This window comes from Mustelus asterias, unplaced genomic scaffold (genome assembly GCF_964213995.1).
Source record: "Mustelus asterias unplaced genomic scaffold, sMusAst1.hap1.1 HAP1_SCAFFOLD_44, whole genome shotgun sequence".
NCBI classification, from domain to species: Eukaryota; Metazoa; Chordata; class Chondrichthyes; order Carcharhiniformes; family Triakidae; genus Mustelus; species Mustelus asterias.
The window spans coordinates 46075-71513 of NW_027590121.1; the positions used below are offsets into that span (position 1 = coordinate 46075).

General features: G+C 45.6%; 2 protein-coding genes and 1 pseudogene across 3 annotated transcripts; 1 reads left to right on the forward strand and 2 right to left on the reverse strand.

Annotated features, from left to right (window-relative positions):
* Window positions 1-1376: 1376 nt before the first annotated feature.
* Window positions 1377-4431, reverse strand: LOC144483065 (uncharacterized). The gene is made up of 2 exons (XM_078201915.1): window positions 3920-4431; window positions 1377-2822 (listed from the first exon to the last, which is right to left on the reverse strand). Exon 2 carries the CDS (start codon window positions 2596-2598, stop codon window positions 1759-1761), a length of 840 nt encoding a protein of 279 aa, XP_078058041.1. The 5' UTR covers window positions 2599-2822; window positions 3920-4431; the 3' UTR covers window positions 1377-1758.
* A 9056-nt stretch (window positions 4432-13487) lies between these two features.
* Window positions 13488-23097, reverse strand: LOC144482952 (uncharacterized). 2 transcript variants are annotated; one of them, XM_078201788.1, is made up of 2 exons: window positions 22473-23097; window positions 13488-16378 (listed from the first exon to the last, which is right to left on the reverse strand). In XM_078201788.1, exon 2 carries the CDS (start codon window positions 16025-16027, stop codon window positions 15116-15118), a length of 912 nt encoding a protein of 303 aa, XP_078057914.1. In that variant the 5' UTR covers window positions 16028-16378; window positions 22473-23097; the 3' UTR covers window positions 13488-15115. The 2 variants fall into 2 exon arrangements, with proteins under 2 accessions (XP_078057914.1, XP_078057915.1); XM_078201789.1 differs by lacking the exon at window positions 22473-23097 and adding an exon at window positions 18302-18398.
* Window positions 18956-19064, forward strand: LOC144483066 (5S ribosomal RNA; annotated as a pseudogene).
* Window positions 23098-25439: the final 2342 nt, after the last annotated feature.

Here is a 25439-nt window from a genome sequence, read left to right on the forward strand (position 1 = left end):
TTATCACATGCACTCAAGCTTCCACACAATCTCTCAGGTACCCAGCCATATCAACAGAACACCACTGTTTCACAGGTAGTACCAAAGTCCCAACCTTAGGATTACTTCAGATTCTGGCTTTTTGCCAGCCAACTTCACCAGGTGTGTTGCCTTGAACTGGAAGCCTCTCTCTACCCCTTTCTTTAACTTCAGGGAACAGTATCTTGTTCAGATTCCCTTTGACTTCAGTTTTCCTCAGACTTTTTTCATTCCCTGGTTTCTGGAACTATCTGTTCTTCAACTTCTGGGACTTTCTTTCTTGCCCTTACTCCATTGTTCTGCCTAATGGTTCTGGCAGTTTCCTCTTCAGCTAACTCAAAAATTATTTCTGACCCAAAATGGCCACTGGTTGCCAAGTCTTTCCTTACCTCGTCTTTCCTTATGTGTGTTTTCACATTGTAAACTCTCTGAATACAATACAGGCACAGTTTGAAATGAAACCAAAACCCCATACATGCAAACACCTTTATTTAACATTAATCTATGAAAGTTTTAACCCTTCTGTATACAGAAACACCGAATTAAACTCACTTAAATGTATATCTTATTTCTAATATCCAACAATAAAAATATAGGTTACTAAATCGACTGCTTGACAGAGAGAAACTAAAGAAAGATGAGTTTAGGGTTGGGCAAATTGTTAGACACAGTTTGACCCAATGGAAGCGAGGGAAACAGCAGAGGCAGCTGATCAGACTGTCTCAATCTTAGTGACAAAGGAGCTCCATGAGCTCCTCAGACTTGCTGTTGTAGGTGAGGATGGAGGAGAGAGGGAGGATCCTTCAAAAGGAACTAAAACAGAAAATGCTGGAACGGTATGTGTTGTCTGCAAAGCGCACAATAAACAATACTTTTCACTGGATCCCAATCCATGCGACAATAATAAATCAAACAAAAAATCAGATCAAAATAAGATACTGCAGATACTGGAAATCGAACCTCAAAACTGAGTGGATCTCTTCCCAAACTCAGAGCAGGTGAATAGCCTCTCCCCAGTGTGAACTCGCTGGTGTACAGGGATTCCCTGAACCACGTCTCACAGTAAAAGCAGCTGAATGGTCTCTCATCAGTGTGAACACGTTGATGAGACATCAGTTCTCTACAGCTTTTATAGCAGTTCTCACAGTCTTGGCATTTAAAAGGTCGCTCCCCAGTGTGAAGCGGGGGTGGTTGGAGGGTAGATTATGGAGTGAATCCCTTCCAAAAGTGTCCTGGACCAGAACCCATAAATTATGTTCGGAAGCCAGATTAGATCCAAACAAAGTTTTCTATTTTGGCATAAATGTGAGGATAGGATGCTTCACTCCAGGAGTAATTCCACTGACAAATTAGGAATCTTTCATGGTAAAACAAACTTTATTTAACAACAGCTTAAATATAATTCCAAAAAATGAAGCAGCTTAACTATTAACAGTTGAACAATATTTAAAAGTGAAAGGAAACAACTTTAATTTCTAATTTAGCACAATTTCAGTTCCAAATATGCAACATTCCTCAGAGATGTAGATCCCACTTCAATTACAGTTAGAAACCATAAATATACTTGCTATAATGAGTATAGACTGTCCTGAAGTTTCAGAGAGAAGACAAGTCTTAGAGCAGCTTGTAGAAACCCTCCATCTTCAAACAGCCCCCGGTGTGCTTCCAGCTCTGACAGGTAACTGAAACTCTCCTCACAGTCTGCACATTTTCATGGTTTCTCCCTAATTTGAAATCCAATCACAACTTGTGAATTCGCTGGTGCGTCAGAAGATTCGATGAGGTAACGTATCCCTTCCCACACTGCAAGCAGGTGAATGGCCTCTCCCCAGTGTGAACCCGCTGATGTATTGCTAGTTTAGACGTCTGATTGAATCCCTTCTCACACACAGAGCAGATGAATGGCCTCTCCTCTGTGTGGATTCGCTGGTGTATTGCTCGGTTGGATGAGTGATTGAATCCTTTCCCACACACAGAGCAGATGAATGGTTTCTCCCCAGTGTGAACTCGCTGGTGTGTCAGCAGAGTTGATGACCGACTGAATCCTTTCCCACACACAGAGCAGGTGAATGGCCTCTCCCCAGTGTGAATTCGCTGGTGTGTGAACAAGGTGGCTGACTGAGCAAATCCCTTTCCACACTGGGAACAGGTGAATGGCCTCTCCCCAGTGTGAACTCGCTGGTGTTTCAATAAAGTAGATGAGTCAGCAAATCCCTTCCCACACTGGGAGCAAGTGAATGGCCTCTCCTGAGTGTGAGTTCGCTGGTGTATCAGCAGAGTGGATGAGTGAGAAAATCTCTTCCCACATTCAGAGCAGGTGAACGGTTTCACCCCAGTGTGAACACGCTGGTGTATTGCTAGGTTGGATGACTGATTGAATCCCTTCCCACATTGGGAGCAGGTAAACGGCCTCTCCTCAGCATGAGTCCTCTGGTGTATATGTAAGCTGGATAACTGAGTGAATCCCTTCCCACACTGAGAGCAAGTGAATGGCCTCTCCCCAGTGTGACTGCGTCGATGAGTTTCCAGCAGGGATGGGTAATTGAATTCCTTCCCACAATCCTCACACTTCCATGCCATCTCCCTGTTGTGACTGCAATTATGTTTCCAAAGGCCAGATGATTGGTTGAAGTCTTATCCACAAACAGAACACATGTACAGTTTCTCTCCACTGTGAACGGTGCTTTTTTCTTCCAATTTCAAAATACAATGATATTCAGGTTACAGTAAATTGGCCGACTCATCAGATTCTGATATCATGTTTTGTTTCAGTTTCTCAACTGCAAATCTTCTTCTTGTAAACCCTGTGAAATTGATTTAAAACAGAAAAAAGTGAGTGAGAAAGAACCCACAAAAACACAAAGGTGGGTTGTGGAATTGAGCTGAATGCATCTGCTAATTTGTGGGGCCGCGGTGAGGAAAGGGTAACCAAGAAAGCTGCTGGATTGTCATACAAACCCAGCTGGTTCACTGATATCCTTCAGGGAATGAAACCTGCCAGAAGGTCTGGGTCTACACAAGACTTTGGGAGGAGATAGAGAGAAGTAGGAGTGGCCGGGGTGAAGGCAAGGGATTTTATACATCTACAACTTGACAAGAACTTTGACAGAATCTCACAAACCCTCAACTCCACCAACTCGAAGGACCAAGATAGCAGATGGATATAAACACCATCACCTCCGAGTTCCTCCAACCCACACACCATCCTGACTTATCTGACTTCCAGTACTAAACGAACAGAAATTTATTTCATATAAATACTGGGAAGACTGAACCCACTGTCTTCAGTCCCCTCTCCAAACTCCACTCCCTCGCCAACAACTCTATCCCTCTTCCTGGCAACATGTCTGACCTGAACCAGGCTGTTCACAATCCTGGTGAAATATTTCACCCAAAGATGAGCTTCCAGCCACATATCCAGATCATCATCACTATTTCCATCTCAGTGACATCGCCCGACTCCACCCCAGTCTCAGCTCATCTGGAATTCTCATCCATTCCATTGTGATGTGAAACTCAGGGGAATGGGAATATAGAGGGGGAATGGGACTGGCTGAATTGCTCCAAAGAGGGTTGGCATGGATTTGAGTTGCCAAATGGATTCCTTCTATGTTGTAATGTCTCCATCAGTGGAAATAGGTAACGTTGACACAGTGCCTTTTATATATCAAGACAAGAAATAGGGAATCATAAATAACATAGCACGTACCATATAACTACATTAAACATATCTCTGTCCCAAGCGAATTTACTGTTCATTTAAACTGCCTTCTCCTGGGAAAACTCCCCCTTTAATTGTGAACATTAGGTAAGAGGCTATCCTATTAGCCAGATAAATAGGTGCGACATCCTGAGGGAGTCAAAAGATGTCAATATCTTTGAGAGAGAAAGAAAAATATACCTGGGTCTCGTCCTGCTCCTAATGCCCGATGTTCGTCTGTAATAGTTCCAGTCTGCAGCCTCCCTAAATTCACTTCCTCTCCCTTCAGTTGCTGCAAGTGCCCAATTTCCCCCAGAATGAGAAAAGAAATGGAAAGGGGGAAACATTGATTTCCTCCCAGATGTTACACAGAGGAGGGAGTTTCACTCTGAAAATCATCAACAAACTTTTGCATTGTGACGTCAATGGAGGCCTGCCTATATCAGCCAATAGGAATCAGTCTGCACCGCAGTGACATCCTCGGGTTCCAGTGCGCAGGCCTGGGCGCGCGGACACGGGAGTCCCGCCCCCACCCCACCTATTGTTCCCCCTCCCTCTGCACCTCCTCGAGCCAAGGTTTCCGGGCAACCGGCTGGCGGCTCCGGCCAGAGCGAGAAGCCGCTCGGTGATCTCCCCCTCCCCCCTCTCTCTACGGCGGCTGCTGCTCCAAAAAGAGATCGAGAGCGACCGCTGGCGGCAGCCGCACTGCGCCTGCTCCGGACAGCTCGGCTCAGCAGCGCTCTCTGCGCCTGCGTGCTGGGCTGCCAGCTGAGGGAGTGGGGGAGGGGACTTTGCAAAATCTCTTCCCATCATTTTCTTCCAAGTCCCGCAGTTTGATTTGAAACAGAACAGCTTCTGTTTGTAGCTTCACCACAGACTCCAACTTCACACACAGACTCAAACTTCACACACAGACTCAAACTTCACACACAGACTCAAACTTCACCACAGACTCAAACTTCACCACAGACTCAAACTTCACACACAGACTCAAACTTCACCACAGACTCAAACTTCACCACAGACTCAAACTTCACCACAGACTCAAACTTCACCACAGACTCAAACTTCACACACAGACTCAAACTTCACACACAGACTCAAACTTCACCACAGACTCAAACTTCACCACAGACTCAAACTTCACCACAGACTCCAACTTCACCACAGACTCAAACTTCACACACAGACTAAAACTTCACCACAGACTCAAACTTCATCCTCTGGACAACATCTGTGAGGAAAACACTTTCTTTCTCCCCCTGGGAATTACAGAGAGTTGTGGGACTCTGGAACTGGAATTAGAGCTAAATATACTGAGGGGGAAATGTTTGTGATTTTGTGGAACCTGTTTTTATTGTCTGAGCTTTTTAAAGTGTAATTTATCTTGTGCATTCAAATAATGTTTCTTTGCATGATTTAGTGATGCTGGTTTTAAATTGATTTGTAAAGTATTTTTTAAAATGTGAAACCTTGTCCTTCAGTATTCCATTGGAACTTTCTGAAATTTGTTTACTTTTTAGATTAGTAACAACAGAGATATATCTTGTGTTCATATATTTGGTATATTTATGTTTCGGTAATAAGATTCATTGTTTTATTCTTGTAATACAGCATGTCGTTACGTTATATAGTTCCAGTCAAAGAGACATTACAATTCAGAAAGATTGCTTTTAAAATCTGGAGTAAATATAGTTTTCTCAAATCTCCTTCCTATCACCTCTCTAATTAAGAAATGCGGCACTGTATACCACATGTTTTTAGTCCAGTTATATTCAAAATTATCTGTTCTGAATTTCTATCCAGTACTGACGGTGATGACTTTTATCAATTCCTTTTACAGGATAATGGAGGGGAGGATTGACAGATTGAAATCTCAAAGGAAACATCAAGTGAAGAATTAACAGAATTGTTCGATTATTGGGACCAGGATATCATCGGCATTTGAGTCCAGGAGAAATGTTTCTCTCTTCTATCTGCTTCAAAAGATCTTAAACATTGGTGTAACACACACACACACACACACACCAACCGCAACTGATCAGCAAACCTGGAGAGATACAAGGACACTGGCACCATGGAGAAAATGTGGACACTGTGGAAAGGGATTCAGATTCCCGTCGGAGCTGGAAATTCATCGGCGCAGTCACACTGGGGAGAGACCATTCACCTGCACTAAGTGTGCAAAGGGATTTACGAATTCATCCGATGTAATGACACACCAGCGAGTTAGAACATAGAACATAGAACATTACAGCGCAGAACAGGCCCTTCGGCCCACGATGTTGCACCGACCAGTTAAAAAAAAAAACTGTGACCCTCCAACCTAAACCAATTTCTTTTCGTCCATGAACCTATCTACGGATCTCTTAAACGCCCCCAAACTAGGCGCATTTACTACTGATGCTGGCAGGGCATTCCAATCCCTCACCACCCTCTGGGTAAAGAACCTACCCCTGACATCGGTTCTATAACTACCCCCCCTCAATTTAAAGCCATGCCCCCTCGTGCTGGATTTCTCCATCAGAGGAAAAAGGCTATCACTATCCACCCTATCTAAACCTCTAATCATCTTATATGTTTCAATAAGATCCCCTCTTAGCCGCCGCCTTTCCAGCGAAAACAATCCCAAATCCCTCAGCCTCTCCTCATAGGATCTCCCCTCCATACCAGGCAACATCCTGGTAAACCTCCTCTGCACCCTCTCCAAAGCCTCCACATCCTTCCTGTAATGTGGGGACCAGAACTGCACACAGTACTCCAAGTGCGGCCGCACCAGAGTTGTGTACAGTTGCAACATAACGCTACGACTCCTAAATTCAATCCCCCTACCAATAAACGCCAAGACACCATATGCCTTCTTAACAACCTTATCTACTTGATTCCCAACTTTCAGGGATCTATGCACACATACACCTAGATCCCTCTGCTCCTCCACACTATTCAAAGTCCTCCCGTTAGCCCTATACTCAACACATCTGTTATTCCTACCAAAGTGAATTACCTCACACTTCTCCGCATTAAACTCCATCCGCCACCTCTCGGCCCAACTTTGCAACCTGTCTAAGTCTTCCTGCAAACTACGACACCCTTCCTCACTGTCTACCACACCACCGACTTTGGTGTCATCAGCAAATTTGCTAATCCACCCAACTATACCCTCATCCAGATCATTAATAAATATTACAAACAGCAGTGGCCCCAAAACAGATCCCTGAGGTACACCACTTGTAACCGCACTCCATGATGAATATTTACTATCAACCACCACCCTCTGTTTCCTATCCGCTAGCCAATTCCTGATCCAATTTCCTAGATCACCCCCAATCCCATACATCTGCATTTTCTGCAGAAGCCTACCATGGTGAACCTTATCAAACGCCTTACTAAAATCCATATATACCACGTCCACTGCCTTGCCCCCATCCACCTCCTTGGTCACTTTCTCAAAAAACTCAATAAGGTTAGTAAGGCACGACCTACCTGCCACAAAACCATGCTGACTATCACCTATCAATTCATTACTCTCCAAATAACTATAAATCCTATCCCTTATAATTTTTTCCAACATCTTGCCGACAACAGAAGTGAGACTCACCGGTCTATAATTCCCGGGGAAGTCTCTGTTCCCCTTCTTAAACAATGGGACAACATTCGCTAACCTCCAATCTTCTGGTACTATACCAGAGGCCAACGACGACCTGAAGATCAGAGCCAGAGGCTCTGCAATCACTTCTCTTGCCTCCCAGAGAATCCTTGGATAAATCCCATCCGGACCAGGGGATTTATCTATTTTCAGACCCTCCAGAATATCCTGCACATCCTCCTTATCAACTGTAATACTGTCTATTCTACTCCCTTGCAACCCAGTGTCCTCCACAGCTATATTCATGTCCCCTTGCGTGAACACCGAAGAGAAATATTGGTTCAATGCTTCACCAATCTCCTCCGGTTCCACACATAACTTCCCTCTGCCATCTATAACTGGCCCTAAACTTGCCCTAACCAACCTTCTGTTCTTGACATACCTATAGAACGCCTTAGGATTCTCTTTAACCACACAGGGGAGAGGCCGTTCATCTGTTTGCAGTGTGGAAAGGGATTCTCTCGCTCCTCCAACCTCCGGATACACCAGCGAATTCACAGTGGGGAGAGGCCATTTACCTGCTCCAAGTGTGTGATGAGTTTCAGTCGGTTATCAGTTGCAGACACACCAGCGAGTTCACACTGGGGAGAGGCCATTCACCTGCTCTGAATGTGGAAAGAGATTCTCTCTCTCCTACAACCTACAGATACACCAGCGAGTTCACACCAGGGAGAGACCGTTCACCTGCTCTGAGTGTGGGAAAGCTTTCGCTACTCCATCTGACCTGCTGAGACACGAGCGAGTTCACACAGGGGAGAGGCCATTCAGCTGTCTCGAGTGTGAGATGAGATTTAATCGATTATCTCACTTGCAAACACACTAGCGAGTTCACAACAGGGAGAGGCTGTTCAGCTGAATGAGAAAGCATTCATTGATTCATCCAACCTTCTGACACACCAGTGTCTTCATGCTGGGGAGAGGCCATTCACTGGGTCTGTGCAGGATGGTATTCACTCAGTTATCCAATCTGTTCAGATACCAGTGAGCTCACAAATGATTACAGGGACTGGATTCTGCTGTTATTGCTGCTGTTATTCACATCCAGAACTGAACCATGTTCACTCTGACAGTTTTATGTTTATTCAGTGTGGGACATGGGTGTCGCTGGTCAGCATTTATTGCCCATCCCTAGTTGCTCTCGAGAGGGTAGTTGAGTGTCAGTCACATTGCTGTGGCTCTGGAGTCACATGTCGGCCAAACTAGGTGAGGACGACAAATTTCCTTCCCTAAAGAACGTTAATGAACCAGATGGGTTTTTCCGACAATCAACAGCGGTTTCATGGTCATCAGTAGATTCTCAATTCCAGATGTTTTTTATTGAGGTCAAATTCCACCATCTACCGTGGTGGGATTCGAACCCATGTCCCCAGAACATTAGCTGAGTTTCTGGATTAATAGTCTAGCGATTGTTCCACCAGGCCATCGCCTCCCCAAAGTGGGACGGTCGGACGGTTTCTTTCTGCGGGACTGACCAGTCTCAGGATTTAGCTTCCAGTGGGCTGAAGCTCTTTGAGCTGCTCCGCCATTCAATATGATCATGGCTGTTATTAATATGTACAGCAAATTGTAATCTTCTAAATAGGATATTCAGATGGTGATACATTTTCATTTCTTCCTGAGGAAGAGGTTTGTGTCTATCTAATCTTTCCTGTTTTACAAATTAACTTTGAGCTTGAGAATTAGTTTTTAAAAAATGAAAAATCTGGGTTGAGAATCTGGTAAAAACACCCTAAGAGAATTCGCAATCACAAGGTGTGGCCCATGTTGATTTGAGGAGTCACAGCTGGAAGGATAAGAACTGTAAAAGGGCAGCTGGACTCTTCCTCTTTGAGTCACAGTGAGACATTTCTAATTAAATACACAGAGGGAATTCCCTCAGTTTTGACATGTTCATTCAAAAAGATTGCAAGTAATTTGATATCGAAAAAAACAGCCACGGGGTATTTGATTATTGTAGATGCTGAAAATCACATTTTCTACTGTGAAAATCAGCTGGAAGTAGCACAATTAACGCAAGATTTGGGACATTTAAGCTCTTATTGAGCAGAGTACAGCAGCTAATGCTGTAAAAAGGGGGCTGGGCTCAGCCTCTTTTAGCAGGAGACCTGGAGACATTGGCCGGAATTTTACCGGCCTGCCCGAGGCTCGTAGGATGGTGCCCGAGGGCAATGGAGAATTCCATTCTGTGAGCCTTGTCCACCTGAATTTGGGGCGGGCGTGCCGGTAAAATCAGGGCCATTGGGTCTGACACTTATCGTCCTGCCTTTGTTACAGAGGTGAACTCATCAGGCAGACCTCAGGGTCACATGTTTGGTTTTGAAATTGCAAGTTAATTATTTTAAACATCTATTGGACATCCCAATTGGTCTCTGTTACCATGGGGATAAGTGATTCAGGGTCGAGCCTTGATTGGAATTCTGGGTGTTTCTCACAGAAAGCAGGCAGTCTGCAGTTAGCTTGGAAACCGTCAACTGTGGGACCAGGAGCTGTGAACCAGCTATGGGAGCAGGAGCCGAGAGGGTCATAAGGAATCAGGGGTGTTCCCAATGTTTAAATCCCTCAGGGAGAAGGCAGTGAAGCCCATGCTTGAACTGGGGAGGCCACAGTTTTGAGGTCTTAAAGGAAAGTTACTTATTTGAAAGCTAATGGAAGGATCCCCATAAAACCTTGGAGAATAGCTGAAAAAGTGAGGAGAATTGAAGTGAATCTTGGAGAGCTTTGACATTCCTTTGGGATGGTTCCAGGAACAGAAGTGAATGAACCTTGAAGAAGAAATTAGATAAAACTCTTGGGTCTAAAAGGGTCAAGGGATATGGGAGACAGGGGGGGATCAGGATACTGAATTCGATGATCAGCCATGGTCACGATAAATGGAGCAGGTTCAAAGGGCCAAATGACCTATTCCTGCCTCTAGTTTCTATGTTTGTAAATTGTTAAATATAAGGGAACTTGTGCGTGTGCGTGCGCGCGCGCAGGGAGGAGGGTAAAAACTACAAACAAAAGCTGAAAAATACTGCAAAAACTCAGGTCTGACAGCATCTGTGGTGAGTGAAAATAGGATTCATGTTTTGAGTCCACGTGACGCTTCGGAGCTAAAGAGGGGTCGAAAATTAGAACTGAGTTTACAGCATAAATCTTCACAAAATATAATTGGTCATGCTGATTATTAATATTTCTATTTTATATGAAGGAAAGTTTGTTTTTGATTAAAAACCTGGAATCTTCTGATGTAATTTTTCCAGTTAATCGCTGGGTGTTTACATTTCTCTTGAAACGTTAATGTTTCCAACCCAAATTGTAACAACTCACACAACAATATTTCAAAACAAATCGTAGAAGAAATGTATGATGGTCTTTATTTTGTACAAAGTATTACATTATAAGACACCGCTCTTCTCGGATCCACAATTTCTTAGCTCGAACAATTATTTTAGTGAAACAATTCGATAATAAATGAATAAAAATTGTACTAATTGTCGTCCCTTCGAAAGCAGGTTTATCACCCGGCACAGAGGGTAATTTGGGATTTCTCCCAAACCAATTAACAGGGATTATACTCTCCAACCACCTGAAGTGAATTCTTTACATGAACCGTCCAGGCCAGTGCAGGTATCAACTTGCAGTTTGGCTGATCAGCTGAGATTTTCTGCAGCATTTCATCGATCACCGTGTGATTCCTTTCACAGAGACCATCACTGAAAGGACTTTCAGCTGCCGTGTTCCTGACCAGAATGTTCATGTTTTAACACACGTCTCCAAACTCATCATTAACAAATTCCCCTCCATTATCAGTCAGAAACCTAGCTGGTGCCCCAGGTCCAGTCCCTGTCCACTTCTCAGTGACTTGTTCTAGAATCACCCTTTTGTCCTTACCATGTATTATTGGAGAAAGACTAAGTTGGGTTACCATATCGATAAAATGTAGAATTAAAATAATTCTGTCTTTGTCTCATACCTTTAGATGCACAGCAACTTCTTCATGAGCCAAGGGAAGGATGTAATCGCTTTGTCCGATACTTTGTACTAATCTGTTCTGAGTCTCATATACTCTTCACCAACCAGCAGGAAACCTTGTCGCAGGATTTTTAATCTTTGTTCGATAGGACGAGCAAATTGTTTGTGCAGCTTTAAGACAATTTGTAATTTTTTTCTGATTCTCTTCGCCTGATGTCACGAATCCTTCTCAAACCCTATGATTAGAAACATCAGGTTTTGTTAAGAGGATACGATAATGTCCTGATTGAGTAAACTGCAGATCTACTGACTTTCCAAATAAAACAATCATTCCTTGTTCCATGTCCAGTTGCATTTGTGCCTTTTTCATGAAAGGTTCACTCAACATTAAACTGAGCAGGTTCACTGTCAGACACACCAGACTACACCAGTCCTGGAGTGCTGACTCCAGCTACTTTACATGGAATCAACACTCTCTTTAGTGGCTTCAATCTATTGATATCACCAACTGGAAACCTTTCATACTCCTTAGCCTTGTGTCACTCTTCACCATGAGGTGAATCTTGGTAACATCTTCAATCTGATCCACACACTGTTGAGGTGCAGCCACTGTGGAATGAGGCAAGGTTAGACAGGTGAGGGTTTTGTCCCCTGGAGTTTAGAACAGTAAGAGGCAACTTAACTGAAACATATAAGATCCTGAGGCATTTTGACAGGGTGGATGTGGAGGGCATGTTTCCTCTAGTAGGAGAATCCAGAACAAGGGGTAACTGTTTAAAATAAGTTCATTTAAAGCAGAGATGAGGAAACTTTTTTTTCCCCAGAGCGTTGACAGTTCCTGGAACTCTTCCTCAAAAGTTGCTGTAAGAATCACCATTGAATATTTTGAAGGCAGAGCGAGATAGATTCTTGATTAACAAGGGAGTGAAAGGTTAACGGGGTAAGTGGGAATGTGGGGTTGAGGTTACAATCAGATCAGCCATTATCTTACTGAACGACAGAGCAGACTCGAGGGGCTGAGTGGCCAGTGCTTGCTCCTAACTCATATACTTGAATGTATCAAACACAGAACAGGTGACTGAGTCTGTGACTAACACACTCATCACTGGACCAAATTCCTTCTGATATTCCAATTCCTTCAGAGTGATAACCATCATCATTGTGTTCAGCCTCAGAATTCTCTGTGTTGTGTCTCACTGTGAAAGTTTATCACACGATGATGTTTTCATTCAGACCTGAAACACCTGTTAATAGTTCCCCAGTCATTGCTGGGGTTCAATCACCTATTAGTGCTGTTCCAATCCTGTCTTTTGTTGCGATATCCAGACACACTAAAGATGCTTTCACCCTCACACGAAACCTGTCAAAGTCCAATTATGCTTCACAGGCAACCAATAGATCATCTATCTTGTAAATCTCAATGAATCTTTATAAAAGATTCAAACCTTCATCAGTATCCAACTGATGGACATCCAGCTCACAAAATACTTTGCTTCTGATCTTTTTGTCAAGAAGTGACAGTGCCAAGGCCAGATCTTGTTTTCTCCTTGGTCGGGAATGTAACCTGGGGTAGCACGGTAGCACAGTGGTTAGCACTGCTGCTTCACAGCTCCAGGGACCTGGGTTCGATTCCCGGCTCGGGTCACTGTCTGTGTGGAGTTTGCACATTCTCCTCGTGTCTGCGTGCGTTTCCTCCGGGTTCTCTGGTTTCCTCCCACAGTCCAAAGATGTGCGGGTTAGGTTGATTGGCCATGCTAAAATTGCCCCTTAGTGTCCCGAGATGTGTAGGTTAGAGGGATTAGTGGATAAATATGTAGGGACAAGGGGGTAGGGCCTGGGTGGGATTGTGGTCGGTGCAGACTCGATGGGCCAAATGGCCTCTTTCTGCACTGTAGGGTTTCTATGATTGAACCCGTGTCCACATCTCCACCTCATTCTTACATTGATCGGATGGTTCAGACTTCAAGAACATCAGCGGGGAATCAGACCCTGACAATTCCCACTGGCTTTCAACCATTTCTCACAAAAACTGCTGGGATTGTAAGCTCCTGCCTGAAATATACTTTCCTTTAGTTTTTAAAATTCACCATGAGACAAACATTCCCTGTTACCATGTTATAATCCTGACAGCATTATGGTGAAGGAAGAAACTGAAGCTAACCTTTATTTGGAATAGATTTATTTGCAGAGTAAAACATTACAAGTACATACCTCCCAACTCCACTCTGTGACAGTGTCTCTTTATTTGCACTCGTCCAATCAATGCCCTCCATTTGTATATATTTAATCTCAAATAATTTAGTTAACACCCAGAGTTGGAGCAGATAATGGGTCTAATCTGAGTGATTGCCATAATGTCTCAACAGGGGTTGAATCATTCTTTTGCTCCCACACTGAGTGCCAGTAAATGGCCTCTCACCTAGATGAACTCTCTGGTTTCTCCACAGATGATGACTCAGTGAATCCTTTCCCAAACTCAGAGCAGGTGAATGGTCTCTCTCCAGTGTGAACTTGCTGTTTCTGCAGAGCAGATGACTGAGTGAATCCCTTCCCACAGTCAGCACGACTGAACAGCCTCTACCCCAGTGTGACTGCATTGATGAGTTTTCAGTGCAGATGGGTAATTGAATCCCTTCCCACAATCCTCCCATTTCCACAGTTTCTCTGTGGTGCCAGAGTCCTTGTGTCTCTCCAGGTTGAAGCTTCGTCCACATACAGAACGTGTCTACAGTTTCTCCCCACGCTGCATGTTGTGGTGTTTTTTTCAGGCCGTGTAACTCGTCTACAAAGAGTCAAATAGGTTTGAGAAACCCAATGCATTCCTTCTGAGCTGTAATGACTCTGACTGGAAAGATACAGCGTAGCTACATGTAATATAGTTTAAGTTTATTGATTAGTGTCACAAGTAGGCTTACATTAACACAGCAATGAAGTTACTGAAAATCCCCGAGTTGCCACACTCCGGTGCCTATTCAGATACACAGAGGGAGAATTTAGCATGGCCGATGCACCGAACCAGCATGTCTTTCCGACTGGGAGGAAACTGGAGCACCGGAGGAAACCCATGCAGACACGGGGAGAATGTGCAAACTCCACACAGACAGTGACCCAAGCCAGGAATCAAACCCGAGTCCTTGGCGCTGTGAGGCAGCAGTGCTCACCATAATATGATAGTAAACTAATAAAAATAGAAATGTGTTGAATTAGAAAACCATAAAAAATGGTCCACCAATCACTTCAGTCTCCACAGTTGCATGGCTTCTCCCTAATGTGATTGAGAACGGAGTTGTTTCCTTCCATGTACAAAATTCTCTGCTGTTCAGATAATCTGATGCTTTGTGCAAGTTTCCTGACCCCAAATCCTCCTCTTCTCAAACCAACTATATTAACACTGAAACAGAGCTGAAGTTATTTTTCAATTCAGCAGAAACAGACCCAAAGGAACATGGTTTAGTTTGAATATGCTCAACAGGAAAATACAATCACAATAGTTCCTTGTGAATTCACTGGTGTCTCAGAAGAGTGGATGAGGTAACATATCCCTTCCCACACCGGGAGCAAGTGAATGGCCTCTCCCCTTTGTGAATTCGCTGGTGTATTGCTAGGCTGGATGAATCAATGAATCTCTTGCCACACACACAGTAGGTAAAAGGCCTCTCTCCAGTGTGAACTCGCTGGTGTACAACTAGTTTGGATGACGATTAAATCCCTTTCCACTCTGGGAGCAGGTGAATGGCCTCTCCTCTTTGTGAGTTCGCCAGTGTATTGCTGGGTTGGATGAGTCAGCGAATCTCTTCTCACACTGGGTGCAGGTGGGATGAACAAGTGAATCCCTTCCCACAATGAGAGCAGGTGAATGGCCTCTCCCCAGTGTGAACTCGCTGGTGTGCCCGCAGGTTGGATACCCAAGTGAATCCCTTCCCACACTGAGAGCAGGTGAACGGTCTCTCCCCAGTGTGAACTCGCTCGTGTACCTGCAGGTTGGATGAACAAGTGAATCCCTTCCCACACTGAGAACAGGTGAATGGTCTCTCCCCCGTGTGAACTCGCTGGTGCCTCCGCAGGTGGGATGAACAAATGAATCCCTTCCCACACTGAGAACAGGTGAATGGCCTCTCCCCAGTGTGAATTCGCTGGTGTGTCTGCAGGCTGGATGACTGAATGAATCCCTCCCCACACTGAGAGCAGGTGAATGGCCTCTCCCCAGTGTGAACTCGCTGATGCATCCGCAGGTGGGATGAACAAGTGAATCCCTTCCCACATTGAGAGCAGCTGAATGGTCTCTCCCCAGTGTGAACTCGCTGGTGTGACTGCAGGTAGGATGATTGAGTGAATCCCTTCCCACACTGAGAGCAGGTGAATGGTCTCTCCCCAGTGTGAACTCGCTGATGTCTCTGCAGGCTGGATGACAGAGTGAATCCCTCCCCGCACTGAGAGCAGGTGAACGGTCTCTCCCCAGTGTGAACTCGCTGGTGTGACTGCAGGTTGGATGATCGAGTGAATCCCTTCCCACACTGAGAGCAGGTGAATGGTCTCTCCCCAGTGTGAACTCGCTGATGTCTCTGCAGGGTGGATGACTCAGTGAATCCCTTCCCACACTGAGAGCAGGTGAATGGCCTCTCCCCAGTGTGGCTGCGCCGATGAGCTTCCAGCAGAGATGGGGCTCTGTATCCCTTCCCACAGTCCCCACATTTCCATGGTTTCTCCATGGTGCAGGTGTCCTTGCCGTTCTCTTGGGTGGACAATCAGTTGAAGCCTCGTCCACACACAGAACACGAGTACAGTCTCTCCCCGCTGTGAATGGTGTGATATTTATTCAGGCTGTGTAACTGGTTAAAGCTCTTTAGTCCATGCACTGGAAGACTCTCACTTGAGTGTGGCAGCGTGTTGGTGCTTTTCCAGTCACACTGATGTTTGGAATCTTTTCAAATCAACAGACTGGACAATAATTTCTCCTTCTAGATTCAAAGGCCGATGATATTCAGCTCCCAAGGAATATGACTCTGTCAGATCTAGACGTGACGTTTGAGATTTCGGCCTGTGATTCCTCTTTCAGTATCCTGTGAAACAAGTTTACAAAAGTCATCAGTGTCAGTACAGGATGGAAATTCAGAACAGACAATTCTAGTTTCTATGGAACATTCTTTCCTATTTCAGTCCCAAAACATTGTGAATCTCCATCCCACACACTCTCCCTCCATTCTCACTCTGCTGTATCTAATATTCACCCTCCCAATTCTCCTGAAGGTGCTGATTGAGGCTGATTGACAGATCCATGCTCACTGCTTCCTGTCCTGGACACAGAGACCATAACAAATAGGAGCTGCAGTCGGCCATTTGGTCCATCGAGCCTTTTAAACTATTCAATGAGATAATTCGTTCATCTACCTCGGCATCATTCTCCCCACACTAAACCCATATCCCTTGATATCCTCAATATCTAGAAACCAATCAATCTCTCTCTTGAAAATAGTTGATGACTGAGGCTTCACTGTCCTCAGGGGTTGAGAATTCCAAATCTTTACCACATCCTTGGGTGAAGAAATCCCCCCACGTATTAGCTTCTGCTCCATCTTCTTGTCTGTTCCCCATAACCCTTGTCAGTCAAAGATCTGTCTAACTGGGATATATTCAATGATCCTCAGCCTCCACTGGTCCCTGTGGAAGAGAAATCCAAAAGACTAACAACCCTCTGAGGGAAGAGACGTCTGGAAATATATAACGTAGCTACAGTTCCATATTACAAGATATTCAGATCCCAAGGAATATGACTCTTTCTAGATGTGGCGGTTGAGATTTTTGCCTGTGATTCCTCGTTCAAAATCCTGTGAAATGAGTTTGCAAAAGTCATCACAGTCAGTATAGGATAGAAATTCAGAACAGACAATTCTAGTTTCTCTGGAACATTCTTTCCTATTTCATTCCCAAAAAGTTGTAAATCTCCATCCATATCTATGGATTCTATTTACAAATGAAAGTGGATGAGCACTTGAAGGAAATAAACTTGCAGGAGAATGGGGATATCGAGTGGGAATGGGACTGGAATGTTATACAGAGAGTCAGCCTGGACTCGAGTTACCAAATGGATTCCTTCTGTGCTGTAATGACTTTATGACTGGAAGTGTATAACATCGCTGCAGCATTATATTACAATGCATGAAATAATAATAAATGTATTTTATTACAGAAGCATAAAGAATGTATCTAATCTGAGTACCATATAACACTAGACATATCTCTGTCCTATATTAATTTACTGTACGCCTGAATGTCAGCCATCTCCTGGGGAAAGCTGCCCTTTAATGTGAACATGAGGAAAAAGACCATCCTTTTCGACAGACAAATAAATGTGTCAAGCTGAGGGAGCAAAGGATGTTTACCAGGCTGATTCAGGGAATCGCGGGACTGATGTATGAGGAGAGACTGACGAGGTTAGGATTGTTTTCGTTGGAGTTCAAATGAATGAGGGGGGAATCTCAAAGAGACTGATAAAATTCTAACAGGTCGAGACAGGATAGATGCAGGGAGGATGTTCCCGATGGAGTCCAGAACCGGGGGTCACAGTCTGAGGATTCAGGGCAGACCATTTAGGACGGAGGTGAGTAGACATTTCTTCACCCAAAGAGTGGTGAGCCTGTCGAATTTATTACCACAGGAAGTAGTTGGTGCCAAAACATTGAATGTATTCAAGAGGTGGCTGGATATAGCACTTGGGGCGAATGGGATCACAGGTTACGGGGAAAAAGCAGGATTAGGCTATTGAGTTGGGTGATCAGCCATGATTGTAATGAATGGCGGAGCAGGCTCGAAGGGCCAAATGGCCTCCTCCTGCTCCTATCTTCTATGTTTCTATATCAATGTCTTTAAGAGAGAGAGAGACCTGGGCCAACCTTCCCAGAGTCTGCAACCTCCCTGGATTCACTTCCTTTCCCTTCAGTTGCTGCAAGTCCCCAATTTCCCGCAGAATGAGAAGAGAAACTCACAGATGTTGGCCTCCTTTAGGTCAAACTCACAGATGTGAACGACAGGAGAAAGTTTGACTCTCTCTGAATCTCCATCTTCAATCACACAAGGCCCGCGCTCTCAATGGCTGGAGGACCAGAGTCCTTCCGGTCCTCCAAATCTTCCTATTGGCCAGAGCTGGTAAGGGGCCGTGAATCAAAGGTGCGCATGTGCGAGTTTGGGGGGAATGCGCATGTGCGGGTGTGGGGCGGGGCCCGGGACAAAGTCGGCGCACTGACCATTGTCTGTCCGGCTCTTCCAGCCTTTCCCATTGGACAACAGCTCAGCGCGGCTGGAGGACAAAGTCCCGCCCACCCCCACGTGGGGCTCCGCCCCTCATTGTCTGTCAACGGGGTTTGACCAATGGAAACTCCGGAGGACCAGAGGTTCTCTGGTCCTCCAGCCAATCAGAGCTCCCCATTGCCTGAATGCGGAAGTGGACAATAAGACCATAAGACATAGGAACGGAAGTAAGGCCATTCGGCCCATCGAGTCCACTCCACCATTCAATCATGGTTGATTTCGAGCTTGTTCAGCTGCTCATTCCTGCCCAGCGAAGCTGCTGCCGCTCTCTCTCTCTGAATGAAGATTGAGCTTCAGACACAGACTCAAGGAAGTGAAAAGAATCAGCCAATGCCTACGACCATACTAGTCTGAAAACGCCTGATCTCGGAAGCTAAGCAGACTCAGGCCTGGTTAGTAGTTGAATGGAAGACCTCCTGGGAATACCAGGTGTAGTAGACTTTAGGGTGGCATGGTGGCACAGTGGTTAGCACTGCTGCCTCACAACGTCAGGGACTCGGGTTCGATTCCTGGTTTGGGTCACTGTCTGTGTGGAGTTTGCATGTTCTCCCCATGTCTGCGTGGGTTTCCTCCGGGTACTCCGGTTTCCTCCCACAGTCCAAAAGATGTGTGGGTCAGGTGGATTGGCCATGTTAAATTGACCCTTTGTGCCAGGGGGACAAGTTAGGTGAAATGCACAGGGGTACGGGGATAGGGCCTGGGTGGGATTGTGGTTGGTGCAGACTCGATGGGCCGAATGGCCTCCTTCTACACTATAGGATTGTATGATTCTATGAAGTGAATCCAGAGAGGGTGCAGACTCTGGAAAGGTTGGCCCAGCTCTCTCTCTCTCCCTCTCTTAAAGACATTGACATTCTTTGCTCCCTCAGCTTGACACATTGATTTGTCTGGTTAAGAGGATGTTCTCTTTCCTAATGTTCAGAATTAAAGGGCTGCTTTCCCCAGGAGATGGCTGACATTTAAGGGGACAGTAAGTTAATATAGGACAGAGATATATCTCGTGATTTTTTTTGTCACAGATTCGATAAATTATTTATGGTTCTGCAATGAAGTAATTTATTCTTATTTATATTCTTGTAATATTGTACTGTACCTATGTTATATACTTCCAGTTATAGAGTCATTCCAGCAAAGGGGTCCTTTCAGCCACACAAGTCCGTCCTGACTCTTGGTAAAAGTCTCTTAGTTCTGGAAGCAGTGAGCATGGATCTGTCAATCAGCCTCAATCAGCACCTTCAGGGGAATTGGGAGGGTGAATATTAGATACAGCAGAGTGAGAATGGAGGGAGAGTGTGTGGGATGGAGATTCACAGCTTTTGGGGAATGAGAGAGGAAAGAATGTTCCATAGAAACTAGAATTGTCTGTTCTGAATTTCTATCTTGTACTGACAGTGGTGAATTTTGTAAACTCCTTTTACAGGATATCCGAAGGTGAAGATTTGCAGGCAGAAATGTCAAACCAAATGTCACACTAAGATCTCACAAATTCACTCTATTTATCGGAACCTGAATATCATCAGTCTTTCAATTTAGAAGGAGAAATTTTTGTCTGTTCTGTCTTTTTCAGGAGATCTTAAATATCAGTGTGCCTGGAAAAGCACTGAAACACACACACACCTGAGTGAGCGTGTTCCAGTGCACGGACTGTGGAAAGAGCTTTAACACAGTTGAACAAACATTGCACCATTCACATCAGGGAGAGAAATTAATTGTGTTCTGTGTGTGGACGAGCCTCAGTAGATCGTGAAACCAGCAGAGTCACAAGGACACCCGCACCATGGAGAAACGGTGGAAATGTGGGACTGTGAGAAGGGATTCAATTACCCATCAAAGCTGGAAACGCATCGACGCAGAAACACTGGGGAGAGGCCATTCACCTGCTCTCAGTGTGGGAAGGGATTTAGCCAATTCTCCCTTCTGCTTACACACCAGCGAGTTCACACCGGGGAGAGGCCGTTCGCCTGTTCTGAGTGTGGGAAGGGATTTAGTGATTTATCCACACTGCTGAGACATCAGCGAATTCACAATGGGGAGAGTCCATTCACCTGCTCTGACTGTGGGAAGGGATTCATTCAATCATCCCGTCTGCTGGCACACCAGCGAGTTCACACTGGGGAGAAGCCATTCACCTGCCCTGTTTGTGGAAAAATTTTCAGTAATTCATCCACGCTACTGACGCACCAGCGAGTTCACACTGGAGACAGACCGTTCAATTGCTCTGACTGTGGAAAGGGATTCATTCAGTCATCCCACTTGCTGACACACCAGCGGGTCCACACAGGGGAAAAGCCATTCACCTGCTCTGAGTGTGGGAGAGGATTCAGTGATTCATCAAACCTGCTGACACACCAGCAAGTTCACACTGAGAAGAAACCATTCAACTGCTGTGTGTGTGGAACGGGATTCAAACATTCAGCAACCGTGATGAAACACCAGCGAGTTCACACCAGGGAGAGGCCGTTCACCTGCTCCATGTGTGGGAAGGGATTCACATTGTTATGCAACTTGCAGAGACATGTGATGGGTTTGATGCTGGTGAGAAAGGGGGGAGGGTCAGGTAGAACAAAGAGAAAGTCAGGGATTGGTTAGAGGGCGGGTGGAGATTAAATGACAAAAATGTCCCGGAACCCAAGGCAAAGGGAGAGGTAATGGTTGTAATAAAGAAACAATAAGAAGTTTTAACAACAGCAGGTTAAAGTCCAAGAGGAACCTGGTGTTGTTAAAACTCTTACTGTGTTTACCCCAGTCCAACGCCAACATCTCCACATCGTAAAGAAACAAAGCATTGGCCCAGAGTAAGTGTGAATGGTAGAATAAAGGACAGCTCTGTCTGGAAGCAAAAAAACATGAAAACAAGATGCAAACTGACACTCAGCAAATAAAAAACAAATCCAAATGGAGGAGAGAGTTCAGGGTGTGAAGTTGTTGAACTCAACGTTGAGTCCAGAAGGCTGTAAAGTGCCTCATCGGAAGATGAGGGGCTGTTTGTCCAGCTTGTGTTGGGCTTCTCCGGAACATTGCAGCAGGCCGAGGACAGAAATGTGAGCGTGAGAGCAAGGTGGTGAATTCTAATGGCAAGCGGAAGGTCAGGGTCATGCTTGTGGACTGAGCGGAGGTGTTCCACAAAGAGGGCAAGGAACAGGCTACAGATGAATTAAAGAGAACCCATTTGTGTCCAGAACATTGTGAACATCCTTTTACTCTGGTTGTCTTTGATCCTTACAAATGCTGCTAGAACTGCTGAGATTTTCCAGCATTTTCTCTCTTGGTTTCAGATTCCAGCATCCGCAGTAATTTGCTTTTATAAGGCTGCAGATACCTCCTCCCAAGTAACATGCGTGTGCCCAAGACATCATCACTTGTTTCCCTTATTTCTTTAGCACCCATGGTGCTCTCCGCAGTAAACACAGAGGAGAAGTATTCATTAAAAATCTCACCCATCTCCTGTGGCTCCACACACAGATGGCCATACTGATTTTTAAGGGGATCTATTCTCTCTCTAGCCACCCTTTTACTCTTAATATAGCTATAGAACCTCTTGGAATTTTCTTTAATCTTACCTGCCAGATCCATATCAGACCCTCTTTTTGTCCTCCTGATTTCCCTCCTCAGTATTTTCTTACACTTTTTATAGTCAGAGTGATTCACTTGTCCCCGATTTCCTAAACCCAATGTATGCTTCCTTCTTTTACCTGACCAGAGCCTCAATGTCCCTTGTCTGCCAGAGATCCCTAAATTTACCATTATTTCCCTTCACCTTAACAGGAATATACTGCCCCTGGACTCTTGATATCACACTTTTAAAACCTTCCATTTGCCAGTCATTCCTTTCCCTTCAAACAAACTCACCGAATCGACATCTGCTCGATCCTGCCTAATGCCCACAAAAGTGGCCCTGCTCCAGTTTAGGGCCTTGACCTGTGGACCTGTCCTATTTTTTTCCAGAACTATTTTGAAACTATTGGTGCTCCCAATAGTGCTCCCTGACTGACACTTCAGTCACTTGCTCCACCTCGTTTCTTAACTGTCTAATAGAAAGTGAGTCCAGGAATTGATGATGAAAAATAAGGGGCTGGGAGATGAATTGAACAAGTATTTTGCCTCGGTGTTCACAATAGAGGATACAGTTAAAACTCAGAAACAGCTGGAAATCAGAAAACAGAAGTGTGGGATGAACTCTGAAAAAGCACAATTCCCAGGGAAGTGGTCCTCAGCAAACTGTTGGAGCTGTGGGCTGATGAGTCCTCGGGTCCTGCTGGGCTGGTGAGTCCTCGGGTCCTGCTGGCCTTCATTCTCGGGTCCTGCTGGGCTTCATTCTCGGGTCCTGCTGGGCTTCATTCTCGGGTCCTGCTGGGCTTCATTCTCGGGTCCTGCTGGGCTTCATTCTCGGGTCTTAACAGAGGGAGATCGTTGATGTTGTTCAATTTTCTTAACCGTCCGTCGCCATTACCCTCACTGCGCATGCTTCAGGTCCCGCCCCTCATTCACCCCGATTGGTTGGAGGACCAGCCGCTCCCGCTCGGTCATCCAGCCCCGCCCCCTCTTCCTATTGGCCCGGAGCTGCCGTCAATCAGTCCCGGGGCATTGTGATGTGGAGCATGCGCAGTGTCATTGCTGTCCTTGGCGCTTGTTTGTCCCGGAGAAGCGGAGTCAGCGTTCGGCGGTGGCTGGGAGGATTTGGAAACACTTTGTGGATCCGCAAACCCTTCAGAATCATTGTCAGCTCCCTGGTTTGCAGCTGCGGGGCTTCTCCCTCCCTCCCTCCCGGGAACAGGCCCAGGTTAACGGCCCCATCCTGGCTCAGCCACTGGAGGATGGTTCACATCAGAGGATGGGGGAGGGGGACAATAAATAAGAGGTTACACTTTGGCCTCAAATCAATGAGGACTCTGATCTCTGGGAAGGGACCAGGAGAGAAAATAATTAATTGATTTTATTTTCACTCTGTACAAAAGAGAACTGAACTCAGCCAGAATCGAGGGTGGGAGAAAAGATTTGTGAAGATATTTCACACTGGGTTTGCCAGGCTGACCAACTCTCTCAGAGAAAATGAAAGGACATCCTTCATGAGTCTGTCGGAGCAGGTGAGCAGTATTGTGTGCGGTGCTGCTGGAACTGCGTGGGTGGGCAGGGGCTGGTTGGCAGCCAGAACAGTTGGAAGAGGGTGCTGCACACATCCATCTTATGGGTGAAACAGCACCCATACACCATGCAGCCGAGCACAGTGGACTCAAACACGGGACAATCCATTGAAATATGAGATGGTTAGTCAATGTGGGAGTTGGTGGCAGGACAGGGAGGAGGGAAAGTGTTCAGGATGAGGATTTACTGCTTTACAGGAACAAGTGAGGAAACGATGTTCCACAGAACATAGTTTCAAATTCCAGCATCCGCAGTAATTTGCTTTGATTCCAAATAAACTTATTGGACTTTAACCTGGTGTTCTGAGACTTCTTACTGTGCAAACTCCACAGAGACATTCACCCACCGCTGGAATCGAACCCAGACTCAGTGAGGCAGCAGTGCGAACCACTGTGCCACAGTGAAGGTAATTTCGGGTGATAACAATGGACTGGATGTTGCTCAGAATGTGGAGCACTGCAGCAAAGTACAGAGAGACAGAGACAGAGCAGCAGACTGGACTGAGAAATGGAGTCTGCAGACTGGAACTGGCAGCATGAGGAGAGGTTATTTAGTCTAACACCCACAACAATCTACAACCCACCCCCATTACCGAGACAGTGAGACAGAGATTACAAACACTCACCAACACAGCTCCACTGAAACGTCCCAGGAAAAAGAGGGAATCTGTGGCAGTTTCTGTCCTGAAATAGCCCCAGGACTGTCACTCAACCCCCCAACCCGGCCCAGTTCACAGCTCAGCCTCTCAGCTTGCAGCTTCCTGCACCTTGAGCCAACCCTGCCCAGGTGTCGGAGGGATGTGGAACCACAGAGTGGGGGAAGGGGTGACCACCTGCGGTGCCCCAAATAGTTTCTCCTTCCCCTCCCCCTTGGCTCTCTAAGGTCTGAATGTGGATGTGTTGATGGACATTGCAGAGCCTCACTGAGCTTTTCCTGGGTCACCCCTCCCCCTGGGTTCAGTGTGTTCAGTTCGCTGCTTCTTTCCCTGCTGAACTTTCAGTTAATCAAAAACAGAAAGTGCTGGAAAACCTCAGCAGGTCTGATCGCATCTGTGATCATCCAGACTGGAAGCAGTAACTCCATTCTCTCTCCACAGATGCTGTCAGACCTGCTGAGATTTTCCAGCATTTTCTGTTTGTTTCAGATTCCAGCATCCGCAGTATTTTGCTTTTATCTTCATTTAAACAAGCATTCTTTCATGGCCTTTACCCCCATTGCTCCTTTCCAGAGCTTCCCACCTTCTGCTATTGTCCCTGACTCCCACATTAACTCTGTCATTCCTTCCCTTTATCCCGCTCACATCCCGCTCGAAACTCAGGCTCAGAGTTTTAGCGCCATCTCCCCCTCCCCCAGCTCCCACATCCCAACACCCGGAATCTCTAACCCAGCGGTTCCAGTTTGTCTGGTTTGAGTTCAGATTTGCCGCAGCACCGACAGGATTTCACTTCAAACCAGCCGGGACTGACTGCTCACAAATCCCAAAATGTTTCTCCAGCAGCCCGGACTTGTTAATGTTGTTTAAAGTCAGCGCCCAAATGCAGTTACTCTCCTCAGTTTAAAAAACTTCTCCGTTTAATCCAAAGTATTATTCGCACCAGACATAAACACAAAATTGTGAACGTTACCCTCCCGCGCCCCCCCCCCTCCGAACTCCCCCCCCCCCCCCTGCTCTGA

Excerpts from the sequence above, each read along its gene's own strand:
- LOC144483065 (XM_078201915.1), bottom strand. The coding sequence starts at position 2,598 with ATGGCATGGAAGTGTGAGGATTGTGGGAAGGAATTCAATTACCCATCC.
- LOC144482952 (XM_078201788.1), bottom strand. The coding sequence starts at position 16,027 with ATGGAGAAACCATGGAAATGTGGGGACTGTGGGAAGGGATACAGAGCC.